Raw genomic sequence first — 26,787 nt, 5'->3', positions numbered from 1 at the left:
CTCTCTCTTCTCTCTTTGATCCGGAAGGAGCCAGCCAACACCCACACGTGGCATGCTTGTCACATACGCTCCCCCTCTAAGTGCAGTGGGTCACGAGGATAAAACCTCACGTGCGGGCCAGATCTCATTCCTCGTAATCAGCCTCTCTACTGATCCGGGTGTGCGCCCTGCGCCGTTCGTACAACAACCTCGCGTTTCACGCAAAGTGAGGCAAGCGAGGCACGAAGCCAGGGCCCCGATGCGGGAGGTGTGCGGGGGCGGCATTGCCACGCTCACCCCAACTGCCGACTCCTGGGTTTCCTGCATTAGATTTTGCAAGTTCTGACATGCTCTGTCCAGGTCATAGGTGTCCCCTCTTAGCCCCTAAATCCCACATTCTTACCATTTTCCCTTTTCTACCACGTAAGGGGGAAGTAACATCGTGGCCGCCTAACATCTGTGACAGGCTCTCAAATTTTTATTTGGAATAAGATACCGCAGGCTCTGTCAAAGATCTTAAAGACTACCATCAGTGACATTCAAAAGGAAACTCAATACCTTGTCCAAAATAATCTAAAGCAGTAACTTCAGCCCAGGACAGTAACGACACACGCACGGCAGCTATTACCTCGCTCGTCCTGAAGGCCACCCGGTAGTTGAACTGGGACCCTTCTTTCTCCTTGGCGTCTTCCACCTTCTCTCTCCGGATGCTGACTGCCACAGGGCCAAGGTTTTCATCTATCCCAAAGTAGTTCTGGTGCTCTGTAACAGGAGGCAGTGGTGGCATAAAAAGAAAGGAACAAAGAACCGTGTGGGTATCTCCCGGCTCGTCCGTCTGTCAAATCTCTGAAGAAATACCGCACGGGTCTGGGTACACGATTCCCCACCGGGGTTTGATCGGAGTGTTTTGTTTCCAAGTCAGATGTATTCGTACGTCTCATTTTCCACTACTTCCTCCTCTCCTGTGGCTCGTCCCCAGCTCGCGAGCAGCAGGAGGCCTCCTGTCCCCTGCCACAATTCACGGTGTCACATGAAGAGTGTCACCGGAAGGAGGGTGCTGCCCTTCCTAGAAACCGTCAAAAGAGGAACCGAGCTATCTGAAGACCGTTACTGAATGGTTCCCCCCTCCTGTGGGAAGGTCACCCTCTTTTGCATGACCGTCGGCACCTGGTAAAGTAATCTTGGAGCCCAGTGTGGTGGCAACGACTACCCCTGCATTAGGACGTCACTAAAGCACCTAACCGTCTAAGGTGAAATTTTATGGCAGAAAAGACATAAAAGGTCATTGGGTTGCTGCGGTCATACTATATCTATTAATTATTATTTTTTTTAATGATTTATTTATTTTCGAGACAGAGAGACAGAGAGAGAGCACAAGAAGGGGAGGGCAGAGAGAGAGAGGGAGACACAGAATCCAAAGCAGGCTGCAGGCTCCAACCTATCCACACGGAGCCTGACACGGGGCTCGAACCCATGAACCACGCGATCATGACCTGAGCCGAAGTCAGACGCTTAACCGACTGAGCCACCCAGGTTCCCCCAAATCTACTAATTCTATAACCTAATTCTACTAATTCTATAATCTAATTCTGTTACCACCTAATCATGCCATTCCCATAAAATCACTGGCCCTGTAGGGTTCTAATCCATGGAGTCTCATGGCAGGAACAGATCTCTGGGGTCCTATCGTCCATCTAGCACGGGAACCCCCAAGGACACTGCTCCTCAGAGATTGTCATGAGTCTCCACATATATTCGACAATACGTGCCGGGCACCATTTCCCAGTGGGGTCACAATCCAGAACAAATTCCCATTCATGAAGCTACTATACGAGCCTGAACTCTGCCAAGCTGGCTACTCTATAAGCACCCCCTTCTGGAATGTCTCACTGTCTCTGGACTGCGGGGTCTTCGTCTGAAGGCAGTCCAAACACTTCACTGCAACCAAACTTTTTAAGGGTTGTCTTCTGAGAGGACCCGGACTTAACACAGCACTCAGACGTGGTCTGAACCCATACAAAATAGGGGAGTAATTACCTGACTGTATATTCACGCAGGTTACCTTTTTAGCAGCCCTAGGACACCACCAATCCATGCCGAACAGGTGGTAAACGCACACCCCCAGGTGGTATTCACGTATTTCTTAATCAACAGGGGCAAGGTCAGCTGCCCAGGGTGTATGCTTATAAAAGAGATTTTTTTTTCACCCCATATGCAAAAAACCACACTTACCCCCTTTGACTGTCACCTTCTGGGTTTTGGCCCATTCTTTCCTGACTCTTCATTTTTAGTTAAAAATAAATACAATGTATCACATTTAGAAGCTTGAAGAAAACTGTGTATTCTAAAGCCTTTTGGTTATGCCAACGTGTTCTGCCACGTTAAATTTTTGAAGAAACAAGAAATGCTATTCAGAAAGTAGAAATCAGGGTGAAAACAGCACCTGCATCAGGCAGGGCAAACACTGCCCAAAGCCGATGAGGAGTAGGGGCATTTACTTCTTTACTTTCACAATCATTTACCTCTTTACCTCTTACAACCACATGAGATTAACGCTGACATTATTTCTCTTTACAGTCAGGGCTACAAGCAGCAAGTCAACTAATCTTAGGGGCTGGAGGATGAATTACTGACTTCCTATAATCCTGGACTTACACCCTAGGAAACAAGTCTTTGTTTTTCGCGAGTAAATTACATGCTAATTACAGCCAGGTTAACTGTCCACACTCAGTGTGGAGCCTGACATGGGGCTGGATCCCATGACCCTCAGATCATGACCTCAGCTGAAATCCAGAGTAGACGCTCAACCAACTGAGCCACCCAGGTGCCCCATTTTATTTGGGTTTTAATCAACAATTTAAAAATATTCACTGAAAACAGAGACTAACAACAGTTCATTGTCTACTTCAGGCTCCCGGGTACATCATCGTTGTATTCAAGCTGGCGATAGTGACTATTAGGACTATGGCATTATACTAGATCCTGTGGAAAATGCACCTGCAAACTTAGAATGAAATCAGTGTGGAATTTTCTTAGCTGCGGTTACTAACTGTCCTGACAAGAACTTGCACCTTTACCTCATTTCTCACAAGGCAGATGCATTAGGGAAAATATTTGGAAAGTGCACTAAAGCACAACCAGCCATCATCAGGCAAAAGCTTCCTTCTTAGGGCCCAATTCAGTAAGTTTCTTGCAAAAATGCTCAAGTGGATTCCCTCTTAGGGATTTGACGAACCCTGCTGACAAGAATCAAATGAGCTTCAAATTATTTTAGGGGGAAGAAGACCGACCAAGTGAGCAAAATCCCTTCTCGTGGCAAAACGGAGAGCCCAGATTAGGGGAACCGAATCATGAATTCTAATTCCTGACAAGCTGAGCTCGGCCATGGGTTCTGCTCTCACACACGGCAGGTGCTGCCCGGCCCAACGGGCTCGCGCAGCCAGGCATGGGGGCAGGGGCTGGCCACAGGGGGACACGCGGGGATTTTCTGGGGCGAGGGAGCTACCCTGCACCTTGATGGTGCTAGTGGTTACTGGCCGCATCCACCTGTCAAAACTCTTGGAAATCTACACTTAAAAAGGGGTGAAGTACTATAGGTCAAGTATACCTTTGGTTTTTTTTGTTTGTTTTAAAAAAATTTTTTTTAACATTTATTCATTTTTTGAGAGACAGAGAGAGACAGTGCGAGCATGGGAGGGGCAGACTGAGAGGGAGACACAGAATCCGAAGCGGGCTCCAGGCTCCGAGCTGTCAGCACAGAGCCGGACGTGGGGCTCGAACTCACAGACCATGAGATCATGACCTGAGCTGAAGTGAGACGCTTAGCCGACTGGGCCACCCGGGTGCCCCTACCTGGGTGAGAGGAAGAGCCAGTGGGCCTGGTAGGTGGACGGGCTCTGGCACAGATGGGAGTCGTGAGGACGCCCCCAGCCCCGTGGACCACCCCTCCCCCGCCCCGCCACGGCCCCTCAGGGAGGAGAAGTCCTGCCCCTCCCCTCAGTATTGGCTCTCTTCTGCCATGTTCCAACTGCTGCTCAGCGCTCCACCCGCCTCTACCGTCCCCCCGCTGGGGCTTTGTCTCCACAGGCCTGTCTGCCTCGCTGGGCACGGTGGGCTTCCGGGAGTGTCCTTCCAAAGTGAGCCACCCCCCGCACCCCCCGGGGGCTCTCCTCCTGGGTCTCTTTGTGGCTGCCCCTCTGGCTTCTCCTCGTCACCGGGATGTGTCCCAAGGCTCCACCTTTGGCCCATGGCTGTGTGTTCTGACTCTCTCTCTGTCTTTACACGTATCTGTCTGAACGTCCGTCTGTCCTTCCACCCCCCCCCCACCCATTTTCTCCTGTAAGTTCTTCAGTGACATCACCCCAAACTCCCCACAGATTCCTCTCCCATAACTCCCCCAACTCGTGCCATTTCCCCCCTCGGCCTGGCACTCCTGTCGCTTTTCTGCACTTGACATTCTCAGTCATCATTTCAGACTCAACCCCACACATCGATTCCACTGGAAATATTTGCCTCACCTCCAGATGAGGCTAAGTCCTTCAACTTTTATATCCTCAAGGCCTGATAGGAACTATGCCTGATCAGTGTTAAGTATTTAAAGACTTGGACTTGAATGAAGGAACTGACGTAGGCTCCCTCATTCAGAAGTTACGGTCGTACTGAACCTCAACCAGGACCATCAAAACAGAAACAAGGAGGCAGCTCATTTCACGCTGGCGAGTGCAAAAGACAGCGTGAAAGGTCTCGGCATCCAGAAATGCCGCAGGAACTGCCCCCGTGAGAGGGGCGATATGGTTTCTCGAAATATTTACAAGACTGAGAAGGGAGACACCTGAGAATGTCCGCTTCCTAGCGGTGCTCAAACTGTCACAAGCTTGGAGGCTCAAAACAACACTCAATTATTGCCTCACCGCCCTGGAGGTCAGAGGCCCAAAGTCAGTTTCAACGGGCCGCAGTCAAGGCTGTGACAGGGCAACGTTCCCTAGGAAGGTTCTAGGGAAGCATCTGCTTCCCGGCCTCTTCCGGCTTTGAGAGCTGTATTCCTTGAATTCCTTCTTCTGTCTTCGAGTCCAGCCCTAGCTGTTGCGTCAGGGGCCACAATGCATGCCTCTCCCCAGATCTCCCTCTGCCTGCCTCTTACGTGGACACTCGGGATGGCATTCAGGGTCCAGCCAGAGAATCCGGCGTGGGCTCCTGGTCTCAGATCCTTAACTTACTCACATCTGGAAAGCTGCTTTTGCCATACAAGGTAACACACACAGGGTCTGAGGATTAGGACCTGGGTATCTTCGGGGGCCAGTATTCAGTGTACCACACGCAATTCGTTTCAATCCATTCACTCAAACACCCAGCGTGGTCTATGCCTCAGCCATGTGCCAGACCTGATAAACACAAGGACACAACATCGAGCAGGACACGGTATAGTGCCTGCTTCAAAATGTTCTAGTCCTGTGGGGCTAACACTACCGGAAACCAATGAGAATTATGCATTCCAGGTTCTGTAATATGAACAAGCATATTTAATACCATGGAGGTACCACTAATATCCACTACAGAATCAACAATCCAGAAGAAAAAGCCACATACGCAGTCAAGGCAACTGTCACAAAGCCTATCTATTTTAACATAAGTATATGCAGAAAAATTTAAAAGGCCACTCTCCTTGGCTTGAAAAATAGCAGGGCTCTGCTCAATCTTTCCTCACTCTTAATTCTGTTCCCACAAAAAAATTCTTTGAATTTTGACATACTGACTATTCTAACTCACAACCACAACGTGTCCCCTCCACCTACTTAGGGTTTTCCTTCATTTTGGCTATGTTTTGTGGTTCTCTGTCATTCATTCATACCTTTCTTTAGATTTCGTCCTAGGTTGTTAATTTTTTAGGATAATGTAAATAGTATCTTTCAAAAATTTTTTTTCATGTTTATTTTTGAGAGAGAGAGAAAGAAAGAGAGAGTGAGAGAGAGACAGAGGGGAAGGGCAGAGAGAAAGGGAGACACAGAATCCGAAGCAGGCTCCAGGCTCTGAGCCATCAGCACAGAGCCCGACGCGGGGCTCGAACCCACGGACCGTGAGATCGTGACCTGGCTGAAGTCGGACGCTTAACCGACTGCGCCACCCAGGCGCCCCTTATCATCTGTTTAACCTTGGGTTAGTTACGTAACCCTTCTTAGCCTCAGTGCCAGCTCCCTGCCCCTCCACCATCCAATTACACATAACACACCTATCCTTAATCTGAGAGCGGTATTATAATGGAAGATATGCATGATACTGACAAAAAAAAATAAATCAATCAAAAACAAAAAAGGAGTGAACGTACAATAAACAGCATCGTGGGGCATTTTGATTTTGAGCCCCAATAGTCCTGCAAAGCACGAGGGTCAGCCTTGAAGGGGATTCACACTTTTAATCTCAAAATGCCGATCTGTAATCACCTAGAGAGCTACATCCCATTCGTTGCAGTCTTTTTATGAACGCAGCGGCATATATTTTGCTGAATGAGTCCCATCAGGAACTAGAAGTTGTTTTTCTTTTAACTGGAGGAATCCGAAATTTGTGTATCATCTTTTTCACCAAAGACGACAGGCAAATTTGAGAGAGAACATTTTTTTCTTTCACGTCTGCCTCCCCACACTTGTTTCCAATGTTTCTCTCTCCATTTTACAAGACACGCTTTCTGAATGCAAGCGGACAGGGGACGTACCTGCCACTTACAATCATCACAACTTTGGACATGCCAGCTCTGAGACCTCCTGGTTCTTTTCTTTTCTTTTTCTTTTCCTAAGTTTATTTATTTTATTTAGAGAGAGAGAGAGACAGAGAGCATGTCCGGGGGGGGGGGGGGGGGGGGACAGAGAGAGAGAGAGAGAGAGAGAGAGAGAGAGAACCCCAAGCAGGCTCTGCACTGCCAGTACAGAGCCCAGTGTAAGGGCTCAAACTCACGAACTGTGGGATCGTGACCTGAGCCGAAATCAAGAGTCGGACGCTCAGCCTTCTGAGCCAGCCACCTGGCCCCCTCCTAGCCATTATCTAAGGCTAGGCTCCATACTCCCAGTTTCACCAGGGAATAAAGCAGGTGACCTGGGTGTGTTTCCAAAGAAATCATAACTCGATTCTTGGAACGGCTTAACTCGCTGTTTCGGCTTCTGTGAACCATGAAGAACTGGGAAGGTGCCCCCTCTGAAGTGTCCAGGAAGGACCCAGTTAAGCCTTCCTTAACTTGGTCCTTAAGGACCAAGGGGACACCCTGGGTCCCCTTCAGGACACCTCAGCTCGTCCATCTGCATCACGTGAGCCTTCCCATCTGTGGGCAAAGGACAGCGAGCAAGCCCCCCATCCCCAACCAGAGCTCATCCTTATCCCAAGCACACAATTTCCAGAAAATCACTTTCAGGGTGCGTGGGATAAAACCCTCCCTTGGCAGAAAGGAAGCTAATGAAAATCCACGTATCATGCAAATACAACAGAGCAGATCAAAAAAAAAAAAAATCGGTTAACAAGATTGCAGCGCAGGAAAGGAGATTCGGCACATCTCTGTGGTGCGCATTGTTTGTCAGGAAAGAAAAATCTAAGGAGAATTAAGAAGCAAAAGGGGAGGGAGTCACCTGTGACCTTAGCCCAGAGGCGGTTTCCAGGTCCTGCAGTGTCTTGGAAAGGAGATTTATCGGGTTCACGGCTAAGGAGCTGAGCAGGTGAGGATCCCCAAGTCTGCAGGGCCTCCCGCGGCCAGGTGTGCAGAAGCTTCACCCACAGCTCGGCCTCATGTGATTTGTCAGGTGTTAGCACCTCACGGCCCACGGCACCATTAACAAGTCCCCCAAAGCCACAGGAGGCCCTGGATCTGGGCCCTGCGGCCCTCCCTTTACTGGGTTCAAGGGCACAGCAGCAGCTTTCCTGCTATTTTTCCATAAAGCACAGTTTAACGTTTGTTCTTTTGGTGGCAAGCTGGTCACTTAATTGCTGGCTCACAGCCCATCTGGGCCACATCCACGGCTGCAGGTGGCTGCTCGCTGAGTTCCCAACCTACCACGTCTCTCCTTCCCCACCTTTCCCTCCAAACAACTGCGTGTCTGCATTTTAGATCAGCTCCCCTGTTCGGAGCCCTCTTAAGACTTACAAAGGAGAAAGTCAGCAAGAGACAACGGATTAGTGAATGAACGAAGCAATGAAGGAGTTAAGAACCCTGGGGCCTGCTTTTGCAGATGGTAACGTTAAGAGTCATCAGATAACTTTAAGAAATCTCAAGCTCCCTGCTCATGTTTCATGGATTCAATTACTGAATTTACCATGATGGCGAAAAGGATGCATTTTTGCCCTGTGAAGGCTCCTTTGATCAAAATTTAACCAAAGGATTAGCCAAGCTTGAAAACCTGAGGCATTACAGCGAAAAGAACACTTAACATACCTTACATAAATGAAGTCACTTCCTCCTCCCTGCCTACGAGGAGGTAACCCCGTTTCACAGATAATATTACAGAAGCTGATGCGTTAAGTGACTTGCTCGAGGTCACAGCCTGGTGTGACAGAGGGGATGCGCACCCAGGCGGGGCTGGTTTTAGGACTCTCTCGCGTACAGCAACTCAGGGGTGCTGAGAGTCACGGAAGGTCTGAATTCTGAAAATCAGCTAATGCCTGGTAAAATGAACACAACTTACAGATGAGCCAACCCATCTGTTCTGAACAGAAGGACAGTATCTTGGGAGACACCACTTTAAGAAAACCTTGAATAAAAAGGGAAAGACTGGAGAAAAAAAGGGACTGGCAGAGAGGCTTCCTTTGACGACGCACCGTTTTCAGGGGTATTTGCTACAAGAATGGGAAGGAGAGCAAGCAAGAATTCGCTGCATAAAAGCTGAGAGGTGGGGGCCGTTTCCAAGGGGGGGGGTAGCTGTCCAGCTTTGCATGGTCCTTCTTGAGTGGGACCAAGAGTGGCATAAATCCTGGAAGGGAGCAAACACAAGGCGGGGAGGATTTGCTAAGCTTCAGGGGGCTCTGAGACCTTACGTTCCAAAGACTCTGACGGCCAGCATACGGTACCAGTAAAGGGCACAGTGCAAGGAGCTCTAGCCGGTTAACTGCACGTCGGCCACGCCGTTCACGGATCCTACAGCATCGACCCTCCACTTCTCGGGAAATAACAGAACATTAGTTCCTCTTCCGCAATAGCTGACTGCAAAGCCTCTGAGGCCAAAGGGTCAACAGGCTGACATGTGCACATAGTCCTCCCCAAGTTCCTCCGACGCGGCAACAGGTGGCAGCTGTGACCTCCCCGCTGCGGCGGACGTGAGAAAGCCCGGGAGGTTCCCACCGCCAGCCACACGGAACTGGTACCACGAGAAGCCACGAGGCCGCGCCTCCCGTGTATCTGGGCAGCTCCTCCCCGCTGAGAGCCGGCCGGGCCTCAATGGGAGCTCTGTCTGCGGAGGCCACGCCGGCCAGGCAGAGAGGTGAGGAGCGGAGTCGATTATGTCCGCTCAGGGAGGAATGCGGGTCTCAGAATAGTCCAATTGTTAGGTGGTCCTCAGTTCACCCGTATGAATTTAATAGTGTCCAACTCCCTATTAATTTTCTTCAGTCACTGTATAAAACCAGAGGGGGGGAAAAAAAAAGGAGCCACCAGGCATGAAATTCAGAGCAAATGCAGCCATGCATGGCTCAGCAATGGGGTTCATTTGACATGTAAGGTATACTCCCGCCCACAACTGTCACTGTCACATTAGTGAAACTTAAGTGAATACGTTTGGAAGAGGGTGGCAGACTTCATCAGACACCTTTCCCCAGCGCCCTCCCCCCGCCCCCCGCCATATGGTTCTATGTTTTCCCTCCTCGTCTTTTATTAACCATTACAATAAAGTACTGCCCTTTAAATGCTGTCCCAGTGGTGTGGACAATAGTTTCTTTCTAGACAGAAAGTTTTGCAAGTTCATGTAAGAGCGACTTGGACAAGGAGGATGCATGTCTTGTGACAGGTACCATTTTAAGCCCTTTACAGGAGATACATTTTTAAGTTTACTTATTTATTTTGAGAGAGGAGGGAGAGCAGGGGAGGGGCAGAGAGAGAGACAGACACAGAGAATCCCAAGCGGGCTCTCCACAGTCGGCACAGAGCCCAATGTGGGGCTTGAACTCACGAAACCATGGGAACATGAAATCAAGAGTCAGACGCTTAACCGACTGAGCCACCCAGGTGCCCCCAGGAGATATTTTTATTGTGATCCCATTTTATACATGACTAACTGAGGCACAAAGGAGTTGAAGGACTTGCCTAAAACCGAGTTGGGATGTAAACCCAGGAATCTGGCTTCAGAAAATTCTGGACTCTTCACCATTCATAGTTAGAATGGATGGGCTCTTCTTCCTACAGGCAGGAAGGCAAATTCTCCAGCCACCAAACGGTAAGTTGGTATCCAGACAGGCAACAGAGGGCTACTCCACACATTCTAGAAGAATCTGTTCTTTTTATTTGTTCATTTAGCACATGTATGCACAAATATTATTCTTCAGCGAAAATACTAATGACCAAAATTACCACTGGAGAAAAAGGTGAGTTTACCTAGAGCTGGTCAGGAGTCGTTAATAAAAACAGTGAGCTTTTCTTAGAGAAGAGAGGTCCTAGAAAGAATTCTCAGAGGTGCTGCAGATCCAACAGAGGAATTCATCCCCCCGTGGTGCCAATGGCACAGCCCGGGGCAGTGCAAAGACACAGGAAGGGGCTTTCAAAACTTAAAGGCTGGCATCTTGGGGCAGAAATGGACCTTGGAGAGGCCAGTCTTGCACTTTATATCATGGTGATGATGAGATTTTTGCTGGAGACCCAATCCACCCAGAGGCAGCTAAAAACTCTTCTCTGGAAAGTTCCAATCTTTTCAAAATGAAGTCCAATCTGCTCACACTCCAGAAGTCTTGTGAAGCTAAGATGGGAAGGAGAAATCAAAGAAGTTCTCTCTGGCATCTTCCTTTTATAAGAAACAGAGAAGAAACGAAATCACAGGCGAATGATGGAACCATAAACGCCAGGTCTCCTTAAAGCACCAGACAGAAGGGAGACAAGTGGTCAAACTAAGATTAGCTTTTCAATCTATGCAACAAAACCTGCCCTGTAAAACCATTTCAGCTCCTTACAGAGGATTTCTAAAAGATACATATTTCTTTCCTTGGACTTGTTATAGAAAATCCTAAGGGGCAAGAAAAAAGAGTTGGGCATAAAGCTTTTTCTTCAGACAGTTAATTCAGCAGAAATTTGGGAGCCTGAGAAGCTAGGGTTTCCCGAAGGGCACCTCACAACCACCTCGCCTCAATGTGCACATTTCAGGGGAAATTCAAAGGGAATGTCTGTGCATTTCAATAAAGACAGATGAAAATGTAAATTCCCCTGCTCTTCTAGGTAAGTTTGAGAAACATACTCCTGGCATTAGGCAGGATGCATATAGAAAGGGCTGTGGGAAAGTGACATTTTGTCAATTTCACTCTATTTGAAACACACAGTGGAGTGAGCTGCTCACAGGAATCCTAAATAGCTTAATGAAAGTAACAGGAACCTACAGGTTTCTGATACTTTTAAGAACTGCCTATAAGCTCTTTTTGTTGTTATTTTAAAGATTCTCCTGTTAAATATATCATGAGAATTTAAGACTTGCCTTTTCAAAAAATTTTAAAGCAAACCATTTGGAAGCTGGTTGTGATTTGTGGAAAAGCTGCAGATAGATAGTAGAGTTTTCTCACACCCCCTGCCCAGTCTCTCAGTTGGTAACATCTTACATTTCTTTGGTATGTTCATTCCCTTAAAGCTTGGATATTGATAGTGATATTGATCAGGCCCATCTTTATTCAGATTTCCTTAGTTTTTACCTAATGTCCTTTTTTGCTTCTAGGATCCCATCCGGGACACCCCATTATAGTTATCTGTCATGTCTCTTACAGACTCCTGTAGACCGTGACAGTTTCTAAGACTCCTAGTTTCGGATGCCCTTGGCAGTTCTGAGGAGCAGCGGTTAGGGATTTTGCAGAGAGTCTCTTGGCTAGGATCTGATATGTTTCCTCATCAGGCTGAGGTTACGCGTTTGTAGGAAGACCCCAGAAATGCCATTCCCGTCATGTCAAGGGTATACGCTAACCGCATGACCTATCAATGTTGATGCTGACCTTGGTGACCTGGCTCGGGTGGTGCTTTCCAGACTTCTCCACCGCAGCTGTCCCCCCTTCCGTGCCCTATCCCTTGGAAGTGAGTCAGTCCACATTCAAGTGGGGGAGGGGGAGGGGGAGGCTAGGATTCAAATTTTTATACTTTTTCAAACTTTATGATATTAAAACGTACTTTATAAAAATTTTGTAAGTAAAGATCTGCTTGCTAAAATGAACACTACTCTATCTGACAGGAGTCGTTTTGTAGGTATATACTGCATCTAAGACAGTAAGAAATAGATGTCCCATTATCATTGTGCCTCTATCAAGCTGGTGGGTTTTTCTCTGAAATAAAGCAAATCCAGTCATTAACTCTTCTGCCCGGATCATGGGTGGCAAATACCTGGCATCCCCCCCAAGCAGATAGTGATAATTGATAATGGCTCATAAAATGCTGATACAGCTCTACACATAATAACACAGAAGGATGATCATCCGGAGCAAGTTCCACAGACACAGCAATAGAAGGTTCCATTTACATAAACCTATTTGCATCAGAAAAAGCCTACAAGGATAAAGAGGAAACTGTTCACGGTGATTGTCTCTTAGGGACTGACTGGGCTGATTTTACTCCTTTTTCTTTGGCTTCTTGACTATATTTTCCTGTAATGATCGTACAACACTGATGCGCCGTGGAAGAATTCTAGGCCAAATTCTTGGCAATCTTAGTATTTTCCCCTAAAGTAAGAGGACATGTTTCTGTACCCGCGTAAAACAATGTCCCAATGGCTCCAACACTTGGCTGCTTTCCACTCCAAAGTCTCCAAAGAGACCCAGCTTTATCTCTCTGGTTTGAGCTTTCTTTACCTAAAAATGATGCAGGCTGCCTTCTAGAGCTATTCTTGTCTAGAGAAGACAAGTGTGGTCTGAACTAAGGAAGAGAACAGTTTCAGAACTCTTGAGTAACTCTGCTGGTGTGCAATTTCCTAAAAAGGAAAAGACGCGGTTGGCATGCAGGGACCCACGGCATGTCTTCGCGATCCCACAGCTCCACTCCAGCCCTGCTGGGGACAGCCCATGGCTGACCAGCGGCTCCAAGTGCCCAGGAGGTCCAGAAGGACGCGAAGCCAGCCACCGTGCGGCAACAGAAGCTCGAGTATCCAAACAGGCTCGTACAACTAGAATCCCTGTCCAAGGGGCCTTTCCTCGCCACCTGCTTCCCAAATGGAAAACTCACAGAAGATGGAAGTCGTGATTTCACTGGGGCTTCCACGAGGGAAACAGGAGCGTGGCAGGCTGCACCCATTTTTCTTCATGGGCATCACCAGCAACAGTGAGGATCCTTAGGCAGCACTCCCTACTGTTGCTTCAATCCCCGCTCTCCTTTAAAAAGCTGTTTCACTCAAGGGGGTGTCCGGGCGGCTCAGTTGGTTAAGCGGTTAAGTGTCTGCCTGCGGCTCAGGTCATGAATCTCATGGTTTGCGAGTTCGAGCCCTGCGTCGGGCCCTGTGTTGACAGCTCGGAGCCTGGAGCCTGTTTCAGATTCTGTGTGTGTGTGTGTGTGTGTGTGTGTGTGTGTGTGTGTGTGTGTCTCTCTCTCTGCCCCTCCCCCATTCACGCTCGGTCTCCCACCCCCCCCCCCAAAAAAACAAATAAATCATTAAAAATTTTAAATGGCAGGCTTTTCAAGAGCAGGTATCATATCACCAATTCCTAAGGACCTCTTCACCTCATCTAGAAGGAAACACCGTAGGAGAGAACCCACTTTTAAAAAGATAAAAATTTTGGGGCGCCTGGGTGGCGCAGTCGGTTAAGCGTCCGACTTCAGCCAGGTCACGATCTCGCGGTCCGTGAGTTCGAGCCCCGCGTCAGGCTCTGGGCTGATGGCTCAGAGCCTGGAGCCTGTTTCCGATTCTGTGTCTCCCTCTCTCTCTGCCCCTCCCCCGTTCATGCTCTGTCTCTCTCTGTCCCAAAAATAAATAAACGTTGAAAAAAAAAAAAAAAAAAGAAACTACTTCTAAAAAAAAAATAAATAAATAAAAATAAAAATTTTAAAAATAAATAAATAAAGCGGTTTCCCTCCAGGCTACAGACGGATCTGCCCAGACAAGTGATGTTGGTCCACAGCTTGCTGCGGGCTAACCACTCCCCTGTGTAAAGCCTTCTGCAGGGCTGTTACCGAGCCCGTCCAGGGACTGTGTGTCACAGGAGCGCCCCTCGGCACAAAGGGCAGCCATCCCACATCACCCACCCAGGAAAGGGTAAGCTGCATCCTTAAGACTCTGTACTTGAAACCTTCCCCAGCGATTGGGGGCCGCTCAATTCTTTTGAAAATGCAATTTCACACAGAGCAATGGAGAGTGGAGAAAAAGAAAAGGCGGTCCCGGGAAGGCGATCCCTGAACACCTGCTTCCAAAGAGGAAAACTGAGCGAAGGAGAAAGAGAAAAAAGAAAAGCAGCTCCTTCCCTGTGAACACACCCTTCTCTGGGCCAGGCTGCCCGGGGGGCCTCTATCTGTAGGTTCCTGCCACGTGGGGTTTGTTTGCAGGTCTGAGTCTAGAGGCTGAAGCCAGGGTGCCAGCCTGCTTCCCTGTCTCCAGTCCCGCACCACGGAGGCCACAGCCCACAGACTGTGGCCCGTCTCCAGTCCTTCAAGGCTCTGCAGAGGGACCCGCTGGGGTGCCAGCGGCAGATGCTGTGGTAGCCAATTTCATCCTGAGACACATAGGCCCACAGGGGAAGAGCTAAATATAGAAGAAAGTAGCAGAGATCACGGCTGCAGGGCAAGAGCAGCCGGGGCCGGCTCGGTCAACGGCACCTTCCTCAACCCAGAATCGAGGAGCACAGGACAAAGCCACCTCAGGGATCACTGCCCCATGCCCTCATTTGCAGAGGTGCTAGATTTCACCTGCCTGGCTCATTCACAGATCCCCGGGCAGCCCGGAACCAGACCGAACCCGATGCCCGGGACCCCCAAGGCTTCTGTCTGCGTCCACGTACGACTCACCCACGTTGGGGGGGGGGGGGGGCGGGGGCGTCTGCCCTCAAATTCTCTGGAGCTTATTTTGAATTTCACTTTCAAAGCTAACAAGTTTGCTGATGTTCTTTCCAACGCCCTGGAAAATCCTAATAGCAGCTTAGAAAAAAGCGGAAGAAGTACAACCACTCACAGACACTCTTTAAAACTACCAGGAAGTGACAATTGAGAGTTCAAGGGGATAAAAAAAAAAAAAAAAAAAAAAACCTACAAAAAGCAGTCGAGAGAACTAACAGAACCCAGCACCGAAAACCAGCTCTGGGAACAGACCTAAGGTCATTAATGGTGGTGACCTTGCCTCAGAAAGCATCCACCCCTCATTCCATGTACACGTCTATGTAGACTTAATACACAAGTACACATATGCCCCAAGGTACACACAGGATGCTGGCCCTCAGTATTTGCATAAATACACAGGTACGCATTCACGGACACGTACAGGACTTTCACGTTCTGACGCTTTGGAGGGTGAGCCATAAACTATTTACGAAACTCACCTAAGCCAGAATGACTCACTGCCTGAAGATTTCAGGGCCTCATAATTCTAAGAGGCTATTTTGTTGCTGGCATCGACAGCCATGGCTTCGTCAATGAAAAGAATCTTAATTAGGGAGCCTATTTCTTCCTGGCCTCCCTTTCCAAAAATAACTAGTTCCCACCTGGAGGCCATCTTTGAACAGCATTTTGTAAAGCGCTGTGCCTGGATGAACAGGGTCACAAGGGCCCGGCATTCTTTCATACAGCGCAGACTAAAAAGGAAGCCCAAGTTTCTCTGGGTTCTACCAGAAGCCAGGACTGAGACGGGAGCAGGGAAGCACACGTGGGGAGCCAAGGCCCGCTGACAGAACTATCCGAGCCCCATTATGTCATCGGTATGAAAACAGAAAGATAACTCAAACATGTGACCAGTGGTAAGGCAAGGGCCTATTGAGCTAAACCGCTTATCCAACATCATGATCATTCTATCACTGACATGATTTCACATCAGGATTCTGGGTCACTGGCTAAACCTGAATTCATGCAAAACTGAGGGAAAACCATTATGAATGTAACAACTGCCATCTATCCAGCAAGCAAATTCTTTAAAGCCTGTAGCCCACGGAGAAAAGTATGAAACGACGCTCCAGGGACTGACGTGGATGGAGTGACCTCCCGAGGTCTGAGGCACACCCCAACCCACCACCGAAAAGAACCAACTGGCGTCAAAGAGTGCACGCAAACATTTCTGAAGACAGAAACCGATCCGACATAAACCGATCCGACAACTCTCCACATCCGTGGCAGAACGGTTCATTCACCAAGAAGACAGACGGTGGAGAAGCTTCTCCAGACTGGCTGCTGGGTCCACTGAAAACAGAAAAAGACAGCCCTGAAAAGCACACTGTCCAAGGGGCGCCTGGGTGGCTCAATCAGTTACGTATCTGACTCTTGATCTCAGGGTCCTGAGTTCAAGCCTCACTTGGGCTGTGCCCTAGGAGTGAAGCCTACTTTTAAAAAAAAAAGGGAAAGAAAGAAAGAAAGAAAGAAAGAAAGAAAGAAAGAAAGAAAGAAAGAAAGGAAGGAAGGAAGGAAAAGAAAGAAAGAAAGAAAGAAAGAAAGAAAGAAAGAAAGAAAGAAAAAGTATGCTATCCTATATAAGAAAGGGGCAAAAGTGGTAAGCTGCACCTAGTAAGAAAGCAGTGAGATGCCCTGAGTGTTTTTATTGAGCCTGCGGCTGCCATATGTATATGGGACCTGTTTCTCTGTAGGTGTCTCAAACCAAGCAGATTTCAGGTCCCTGGAATAACTAAGGATACTTATATAAAGGCTGAGGACTCAACTATAGGACTTCTGAGGAATGCAGCCTTCGAGCCCGAAAATCTAAACAAAAGTAAATACTATTTCACATAGGATGAAAGAATTTTTAAAATCACAATACCAAAGAATTGTTTGTATCTTAACCTTGAGGGCCACTTAAAGAGCTGTGGGAAAACTATCTGTCGTGCTAATTTATACATGCTTTCAGCAAAGATTTGCTTAACACTTCCAATGCACACAACAGAGCAGCAGGAGCTGTGAAGACACAGAAGTGGAAAGACGAAACAGAGGGGGGACCCAAAAAGCACAGAAAAGACTAGAGGGGGAAAACACCCGACAGAATTATCCACCGTAAACAGGAGGAGAGATTATTCAGAGGAAGAAGGGAGGGATAAAGGTTAACCCACGGAAGAGGTCTTAAAAGGGGTAAATCTAAAGGCGCCTGTGTGGCTCAGTTGGTTAGGCATCTGACTCTTGATTTTGGCTCAGGTCATGATCTCAGGGTTCGTGAGTTCAAGCCCCACGTGGGGCTCTGTGCTCTCAGCACAGAGCCTGCTTGGGATTCTCTGTCTCTCTCTCTCTCTCTCTCTCTGTGCCCCTCCCCCATTCACATGTTCTGTCTCTCTCTCTCTCTCAAATAAATAAATAAACTTTTTAAAACATGGGGGTGCCTGAGTGGCTCAGTCGGTCAAGTGGCCAACTCTTGTTTTTGGCTCACGTTACAATCTCACGGTTCGTGAGTCTGAGCCTTGCGCTGGGCTCTGCGCTGATGGGTCAGAACCTGCTTGGGATTCTCTCTCTCTCCCTCTCTCTCTGCCCCTCCCCCGCCCATGCTCTATCTCTCTCAAAAGAAATAAATAAATAACATTTAAAAAAGGGGTAAATCTAGAGCAGGTCTGACATCTGTGATGCTCACAAATTGGCGAAGGCAGAGAGACAGAGGTGGTCATTCCACACTGGAGATCACCAATCAGCAAAGGCAGGAAGAGGGGTTCCTGAGGAAGGGGTTAGTCTGGAAGCGCCGGAGGGTCCAGTGAACCACGGCCTCGGACTCCCCGGTGAAGGGGCTCCGGCCCAAAGCAACATGCAAAAACCAGTCTGGGATACACGCACACACACCCAGGACGCTCCCTTACCTTTCCCGTAGAAGAACTTGCGGTAATAATAGGCCCCAAGGTCAATGTGCTCTATGATGTAGCGCTTCACTTTCTCCCGGTGGATGGGCTGGTTCTCCCTCGGCACTTCCAGGACCGACACACCGGCGTTCGTGCAGTGGGAGCTCAGAGAGGACTCGAAGGAGCAGCCTTCCCCGGAGCTGAACGAAGACGAGCTGGCCCTGGAAAGGGCGATCCTCCTGTCGCCTTCCCCGCCAGTCTCGTTCCGAAAGTAAGGACAACTCAGGACGAGCTCGTTGCTTTTCCCGTCTCCCTCGTCAGCATCCAGGTTCTCCTTGGAGTTGAGGTCCTCCTTGCTCCCCAGAGGGGACTCGCAGTTGCCCGTCTGGCCCGCCGGCATCTGAGTCTGGGACGCCGCGGAGGCCCCGGTGGTGATGTTTTTCCGCTTCCCCACGTTGGCCCTCGTAGCCATGGCTTCGTTGATATTAAACAAAATGCTCTGGACATCATAATGTGCAAAACACCGCTGACAATTCCAAGGGCGGACGCCCCGCTCCAGGCGACCATCTTCCGGGTCACACGTGAACTTGAACGTTTCATGTTCACTTTTAACAGTTCGCAGCTTCCGGAAGAGGGACGTCTCCACCGACTCCGACTTTAACCTCCGTTTGAAAGGTTTGTCCCTGTCTCTCCCCATGAGGAGGGCACTGTCCATGTAGTCTAATCCTGAGATGCGGACAAATTCTCCCCTGGATATCTGTGCTGCCGCGTGGAGGCTGGGAGAGATTGCAGGATCACAGGGGAAACACTCAGGGAACCCAAAAGGGGCCATCGCTTTGTGGTCGTAATTCTCTACTCGGTACCCTCTGAGCATAGCAAAGAAGTTCTCGCCAGATAAGCCCTGCCGGTCAATGGAAGACGTGCTCCCGTACTCTCGGTGGAGGGCGGCCCCGGTGTTGGGGTTCACTGCATTTTGGTCTAAGACGTCTTCAGCATCGATGTCACTGATGGTGACATCGCTGTTGCTTCTCTGCCTTATGGGGTGCAGCCCTCTTTGAGGAGAGTGAACAAAGATGTCCCCAATGGTGTACTTCGCCTCCACAAAGTCTAGATCAAGTTTCTCTTCTTGCTGACCGTCGCTCTGGTCGCTTTGCCCATTGTGCGTGATGGACGTGACGCTTTCGTAACTGGTCTGAGACCGGCTTTCCCACAGCGCCTTGCAGGTCAGCTCCTTGGAGCAGTCTTTCTTGGGAGGCCACTCACACACTCTTGCTCTCACACCCATCTTGGGCACGGCTGGGGTGCCATTAGCCGGACCACCGCTCTCGGTGGAATTCGAGGCATTTAAAGAGGCGGCGGGGCCCATGTTGCCATTAATGGCTTTAAATTTTCGAGCAAAATAATCATCCGACTGCATGATTCTGGGAGGATCCTTGAACTTGGAAGAGGCCCTGCCAAGCTTGTGCTTCTCTTCTTGGGACTGCCTTGGGTCGCTCATGTCTGCCGAGGCAAGAAGCTCCAAGGCTCACCAGCAAGACTGAGGTGAAACTAATTACATTGTCATTTACGATGCGACCGTAAACGCAGATATAAAGGCTTCCTCTACAGCTGTACTTTTCTCCTTTTAACCGAAAGCAAACAACATCCTCAGAGTATGGTTTTTCCAAAACCAGCTTGCTTCTCAGATGTTGAACTAATTTTGTATGCCTCTGTCCTTTTCAGGAGCATTCCTTAAGACATCTGGCCTGGAGTATCTCCTTCACCTGAATTAAAACACAGAAAACAGCCATTAGCAATTTTTGTCGCTCAAGTTCAATGCGTTCTACATAGGGTTTCTTATTGGTCCTTCTCTCCAATTTCTGCCCATCCCCAGTTCCCCCAAACGGTCATGAAGTTTCAAGTCTCTGTTGCTCACACTGCTCCTTCTCTCTGGAACATTCTGCCTTCTCGCACTACTTGGCTGGCTGGCACTTATATGCAGAATCGAGCAGTGCCCTTTCCGAGAAACTTTGCCTCAGCCCACATCTGCCAAAGGCTGCTTCCTTTGTGTTCCCACAGCACCCGTGTCTACACTAATGGGAACAGATCTCTTTATACTCCTACTGGCTGGTGTATCGACCAGCCTCCTCCACCAGCTAACTTCAAGCTCCTCTCAGCCAGGAACACGCCCTTCATCTCTGTACCAACATTATCTGTTAATGTGGCCTGGCTTAAATGAGGTAGACAAAACATTTCCATTAGTTACAAAGAGTAATACAACGGCCACGTAATTTTTTGAGTACCATTATACTTCCTTTCAAAATATGTAAACTCAAAATGTCCAGGAGCACAAGGATGAATACCAGGCGTTCTCAATGTATTTTTAGAATGCGGTCTTGCAATCAAATAAGAACCCGCCAAGATTCCTGGTGAAGTGGGAGGGAGCCTTTAAGAACTGGCTATCCAGGGGCGCCTGGGTGGCTCAGTCGGTTGAGCGTCCGACTTCAGCCAGGTCATGATCTCGCGGTCTGTGAGTTCGAGCCCCGCGTCGGGCTCCGCGCTGACGGCTCGGAGCCTGGAGCCTGCTTCGGATTCTGTGTCTCCCTCTCTCTCTGCACCTCCCCTGTTCATGCTCTGTCTCTCTCTGTCTCAAAAATAAATAAAAAAAAATTAAAAAAAAAAAAAAGAACTATCTGAACGAGTGTTTCTTTTTTTTTTTTTTTTTAATGTTTATTTATTTTTGAGAGAGACAAAACATGAGCGGGGGGGGGGGGGCAGCGAGAGAGGGAGACACAGATCCAAAGCAGACTCCAAGCTCTGAGCTGTCAGCACAGGGCCCGAAGCTGGGCTCAAACACACAGCCATGCGATTAAGACCCGAGCCGAGGTCGGCCACTTAGCCAACTGAGCCACCCGGGCATCCCACGAGTGTTAACTTTCTAGTTTATTATGCCACTGGCAATCTGATAAATGTGCAGGGTAAAATAAAATCACAGAGATACAACATACCTTTGTGCACCTTTGTGGTTAATAGAAACTTGACTTTTTTTTTTAAGTTTATTCATTTATTTTTGAGAGAGAGTGTGAGCATAAGCAGGGAGGGGCAGAGGCAGACAGGAGACACAGAATCCGAAGCAAGCTCCAGGCTCCGAGCTGTTAGCGCAGAGACGGACACGGGGCTCGGACCCACAAACCGTGAGATCAGGACCTGAGTCGAAGTCAGATGCTCAACCGACTGAGCCAACCAGGTACCCTGACACTTGAACTTTAATCAACTTTTATTTTTAATTACAAATCACCGTTTCAATGTATTCTATCTCTATTTAGACAAAAATATCTTCCAGGTATCATTATGTCCCCAACGGATGGAAGCCTTCCTTGTTGGCATAAGAATGTATGAATGGCTCTAATTCTTCTGAAAATAATGATGGTGAGGAAGGTATAATATTGCTGATTTCCCTCAGTCCTCATCAAAGCACGAAAAAAAACGCAAATATTTGTTAGAAAATATTAAAATTCCAAACAGCTGATCAGTATTAGAACTCTTTCCAATGGGTTCTTTTTTCTTAAGTAATCTCTACACCAAAGTGGAGCTTGAACTCGCCACCCTGAGATCAAGGGTCACATGCTCCACCGACAGAACCAGCCAGGTGCCCCTCCGATGGGTTCTTAGTGGCTTTGAGATGAACATGTGGTAGTCTTTTGGAATACCTGATGTTTTCTTATCATGGCAACTTGCCTTCCCCTCATTGGGGGGAAAAAAATGGGACTGGGAATGATAAGATGCTGTCTATTCGCAGGGCGACTTGATAACTGAGGAAACAGAATGATGTTTTAGGCTGTGGCAAACAAAGGGAGAACGAACAATCAGATGCTTCGGTGAACCAGACTGGTGTCTGTCTGTGGTTCTCAGAAAGAGAAGAGACAGGCCTGCATCTTCTCTATTTCACTTGGAATTATTGTGTTTAAAAGGATCACGGGCGATTCTGAATGACAGTTATTTCCTGTACAATTTAGGCTATTACAGAATGCTTTCCTGGAAACTGAAAAAATGACAACTGAGATATGAAAGAGAACAACTTGTTGCCTACAGTCTCACTGCTGAAATGATATTTGATTTACTAGACCGGCTTCTACATGATCTCTAAATTCTATTGACAATTCTGCTGCTTATAGAACCCAATGAATTTGAAGGCTTACAAATGATTTCTAATGGCTGGTACAGAGATATGTGAATTCTCAACAGACATTCATATGACACTCATTTGCAAGTATATACTATTAATTACATACTAATTAATTGTGTATAAAGAAGGAAGAACCATGGCCCCTGAAACCACCACACTGTACTTTGAAAACATATAGGGGCGCCTGGGTGGCGCAGTCGGTTGGGCGTCCGACTTCAGCCAGGTCACGATCTCGCGGTCCGTGAGTTCGAGCCCCGCGTCGGGCTCTGGGCTGATGGCTCAGAGCCTGGAGCCTGTTTCCGATTCTGTGTCTCCCTCTCTCTCTGCCCCTCCCCCGTTCATGCTCTGTCTCTCTCTGTCCCAGAAATAAATGAACGTTGAAAAAAAAAAATTTAAAAAAAAAAAAAAAAAGAAAAAATATAATCAGCAGCTAAGCACCACCACCTTAAAATATTAGAACAAAATGCCCTCAAAGAAACCAGGAAAGAAGGAATGAATAAAGATAAAAGCTGAAATTAATGGAATGAGGGAAAAACAAGGTAGAAAAGGGACAAATCCAAACGGTAGTTTTTTTTAAAAAAGAGCAAGAAAACAGATCTACTCCTTCCAAAGCCTGAAAAAGGCAAAGAGAGAAAGAACGATATTATACAAGTCTGGACATGGGAAAGGAAACATGACCACATATACAGGAGATTAAAATAAATATTAAGCACAAGAAGAATTATACCACAAGCAACTGTAAAGCAACAACCTTGAACACAGAGGAAACTAATGATTTCCTGGCAAACCACAAATTCCCCAAACTGATCCGAGAATGGAAAATGTAAAGGCTGATTCTTGCTGAAGACAACAGAAACGTAACCAATCGCTACATAAAAATACGACCAGTGTACCCATGAGATGCAAGGAGCCATCTTAACCATTTTAAAACTCCTTTATCCTCCCATTTATGAGACCAAACGCTATTTAAAAAATTTAGGAAGTATCCCAGTCTTTCTTTTCCATGTCATGGCACGTGCTGAAAATACCAATATTCACACAGCACATGGCAGTCAAAGCAGGAAGCACTCAAGATTTGGGCGCAGGTAGGACTCTGGCCCAAGCCCACCATGCCTCAAGCTGAACAAACCAGCACCTCCCCATACGGGGAACCCACTCCCCACACTTTTGGGGGCAGCCCTGGGGTTAAGCCATCTGCCGGGAGATTTGTGAGACACAGAAACCTAGCAAGGACAACACATTCACTGAATAATTACTTCCAGAAAAACAGGCCATAAAATAGTCAGCGGTCTATTCTGAGCATTTATACCCTTTTACATTTCTAAATGTATCATTGTTTGTAACAGGATTTAAAGATACAAAATCTTTATCCCCTAGATCTCCCATAGAAATGGAAGACAATACACTGTAAAAAATTAGATTATTTTTACTTTGTATTATTTAAAATTTTTTTAATGTTTATTTTTTTAGAGAGAGAGAGAGAGACAGAGTGCAGGTGGGGAAGGCACAGAGAGAGTGGGAGACACAGAATCCGAAGCAGGCTCCAGGCTCTGAGCTGTCAGCACAGAGCCTGATGCGGGTTTCAAACCCACAAGCTGTGAGATCGTGTCCTGAGCCAAAGCCAGATGCTCAACAAACTGAGCCACCCAGGTACCCCAAGATCATTTTTAAACAGAAGAGATAGAAACAATTAAAGACAGATGAATTTGTGTTGAATTTTAGTATTACGCTGGTAAGAAAGCAAAAAAGAACAGCAAACTGAGAGCACACAAAACTCTTCCCCAAAGAAATCTTCTGAGACCATTGCTTCAGTTACGGTTTTTAAATTTTTGATGTGTGAAAACATCAGCCGTAGCAGACAGCTAGTGGCTCGTCCTGGCTAGGACCTATTATTCTCTTTCCTTCTCCTGAATCCCGCTGGGGAACCTTACCTCTAAAATCAGTTTATCCTGGGGGCCTAACTCCACCCCTGACATGTGACACAGATCTGACCAATGAAAGTGCTGCATTCTCCTGCCTTCAGGGATTGGTCCAGGGATGAGCCAATGAAAGCCCTGTCCTGCCCGGAAGCGTGAGTGACCCCCCCCCCCCCCCCCAGCATGGGGCTAGGATTCTTGGCAGGGCTCAGGGGATGTAACATACACACGGTGCTGCGGGGCTCACTAGCTGGTGTGACCGCGCTGAGGCTGAGCCTCAGGAAGGAAAGAAGGAATCCTAAGGATAGAGGTCTTGACTCCCAACTAGACCTGGCACCAGGTCTAGTGGGGTTTGTTTGTTTGTTTGTTTGTTTGTTTGTTTTTGTTTATTCCATTTGAGTTAGGTCTTTGTGTAGTCCAGATCAACTTTAAAGGTTCTAAGAGGCCATATTTATACTCAGTGAAAGACCGAAGACAGCAAATTCAATAACCAAAATACTTTGTACTGTGTTGCACATCGCCTGGTCCATGAAGAAATGAATTGAAAGTGTAGTTCTGGCACTTGGATCCAGAATCAAGACGCCTCTTGGGCAAGATCCTGCTCTCATGTAAATATACGCCCTTCAACGCATGTCACGTGTGCCGCTAACAACCCAAAGTGTTCAAAGCCAAAAAATTCCTGACATGGTAGCTGATTACTAAAGTTGAAGCAGGGCTACAGCAGCTCCCCTCCTGGCCCCTCATCCTTCTAGCCACATTTTCCAGCTTGCCAGTAGCTCCCCAAAGTCAACCTACTGACAGAATCCTAGACAGCACCTTCCTTTTACAAGGACTACTAAATAGGACTAAACACAAAGTATGACACACAGCACCTTCTTTTAAAAAGTATTCCCAGGCGAATTATTTTTACTACCGCGGTAAAAGTTAAGACCCCTCAGAACAATCACAGGACTTGTTTGCAAGTGAGATAAGCTAGAAATATTAACATCATGCAATTAAAACCGGTATTACAGCACATGGGGAAGAATTAAAATCAAGGTCTTTGAAAAGCAGATATTAACAAGGAACGGTACAGGCTCTACACAGGGAGAAATGCAAAAAGCAAGAACAAAGGAGGGGATGAAAATCTAAATTGTGAGCTGGAATGACCTCTGGAATCATCCAGAACCTATCGGGGAGGCTCTGGCTGGGAGGGAGACACAGACATGCACGCGTGTGCACACGCACACACACACACACAACAGCCCTACACCAGTGAATCGTGTTTGCCCTGCAGGGTCGTGGATGACGAGCTGGGCGTCTGGAGCAGCATGTCTGGCACAGAAGGCCCTTCTGTCATCTTTCATTATCTTTACGTTGTTTGCAAGTTCTAACTTTCCGCCTTCGCCTGTTAGCCCGCAGCACTGAGCTAAGTTTTTGAAAGACCGAAATTTGCACTCTTAGTGGCACGTACGTGAATGTAACGGAAGTCCTGCAGACATCTGTCCCCAGATTTATTCTTTGTACTGACCAAGTATCTGTATAGCCTCTGTGCTCACACCCACTGTGAATCTCAAGTGCAAGGTGGCGTGCCCGACTGGTGTTGCTGGACACCACGATGGCAGAAGAGACAGGAAAAGGATGGCATCTTAGAGAAGAGCCTGCAGAAATCAGGGGACTGTGATCGGCCCCCACACAAGGCACAGAGCTCACAATAATTACAGGTGCGCATCACTACCGAAGAAAATACAATCCCCCAAGCACAGAACTGTGTTTAAATGAAGTCCTTTCGGGTTTCCAGTGAGTCTGGGAGGCTGATAGGAAAAGTCTGGGACTATTACCCAGCTCAGTCCTGTTCCCCGCCCCACCCCTCCACCCCGTTTCCTCCCCCATCTGCACAGCTGCCGTGGGAAAGACCTTGATCTCTTCACACTTCCAGCCCCAACCTCTCGGCAAATACCGCAGTTTCTTACTTCTCAGGGGAAAAATAAAGCCAACATAAATAGTTCACTGGACTTTTGTCATCACTTAATGGACCTGCCGACTCCTGAACCTGTCCCTCCGTGTGAGCCCCTGGCGGACAATCATTTAAGACTTACCAGCTTTCTTAAGATAAAAGTCCAAACTGTGCCTGACAAGTCTCTTCCTGATCTGCCCTGCTCAGGCTGCAGCCTCATTGTCTTGGGGTCCTCCCTCCTTGTCCTCTGTGCTGTGGCCCAGACATGCTGAGTGCCTTTCCAGCCTTCAACCTGTCCACCCCTGCGTCTGAGCTGTCCCTGGAAACGGAGCGTCAGCTGCCTGGGCCGAGCTGACATCCTCATCACTCTCATCCCTGACTGGGTGTCTCTGCGACACGCTCCCTTGGTGTCCTCTCTTTCCCAGACACCCTCCCCCCCCCCACCTTGCTTCAACCTCCTCGCCTCAAGGCCCTAGGGCTGGGTCTGTTCCGTTCACCACTTAACCTGCCGCGCCGCACACGGTTTCTAGCATGTGGCAGCTATTCAATAAATATTATTAAATAAATGAATAAATTACTAAAGCCCTGTGTTAGACAGTAACCTTTTATGAGATAAAGCGTTTAGCACTTAAATGGAGAGTTCTTACGCTTACAGAGTATACCGCAATCATGAAAGTTTAATAATTTTGCAGAAACATTTATGACAGAAACCCAGATAA

General features: G+C 47.9%; 1 protein-coding gene across 6 annotated transcripts in view; it reads right to left on the bottom strand.

Annotated features, from left to right (window-relative positions):
• Positions 1-26,787, bottom strand: part of SIPA1L2 (signal induced proliferation associated 1 like 2) — a 224,760-nt gene that overhangs the window by 88,517 nt on the left and 109,456 nt on the right. For all 6 annotated transcript variants that reach the window (XM_045437350.1, XM_045437353.1, XM_045437354.1 and 3 more), the window contains exons 3-4: positions 18,073-19,814; positions 608-741 (exon numbers count right to left, since the gene is read on the bottom strand). In XM_045437350.1, coding sequence (XP_045293306.1) covers positions 608-741; positions 18,073-19,549 — 1,611 coding nt within the window. In that variant the 5' untranslated portion in view covers positions 19,550-19,814. The remainder of the gene's footprint in view (positions 1-607; positions 742-18,072; positions 19,815-26,787) is intronic.

The sequence above is a fragment of the Leopardus geoffroyi genome, chromosome D2 (genome assembly GCF_018350155.1).
Source record: "Leopardus geoffroyi isolate Oge1 chromosome D2, O.geoffroyi_Oge1_pat1.0, whole genome shotgun sequence".
In the NCBI taxonomy this organism is placed as follows: Eukaryota; Metazoa; Chordata; class Mammalia; order Carnivora; family Felidae; genus Leopardus; species Leopardus geoffroyi.
Note: the sequence above shows the minus strand (reverse complement) of the source record. Positions and strands in the feature narration are given on the sequence as shown.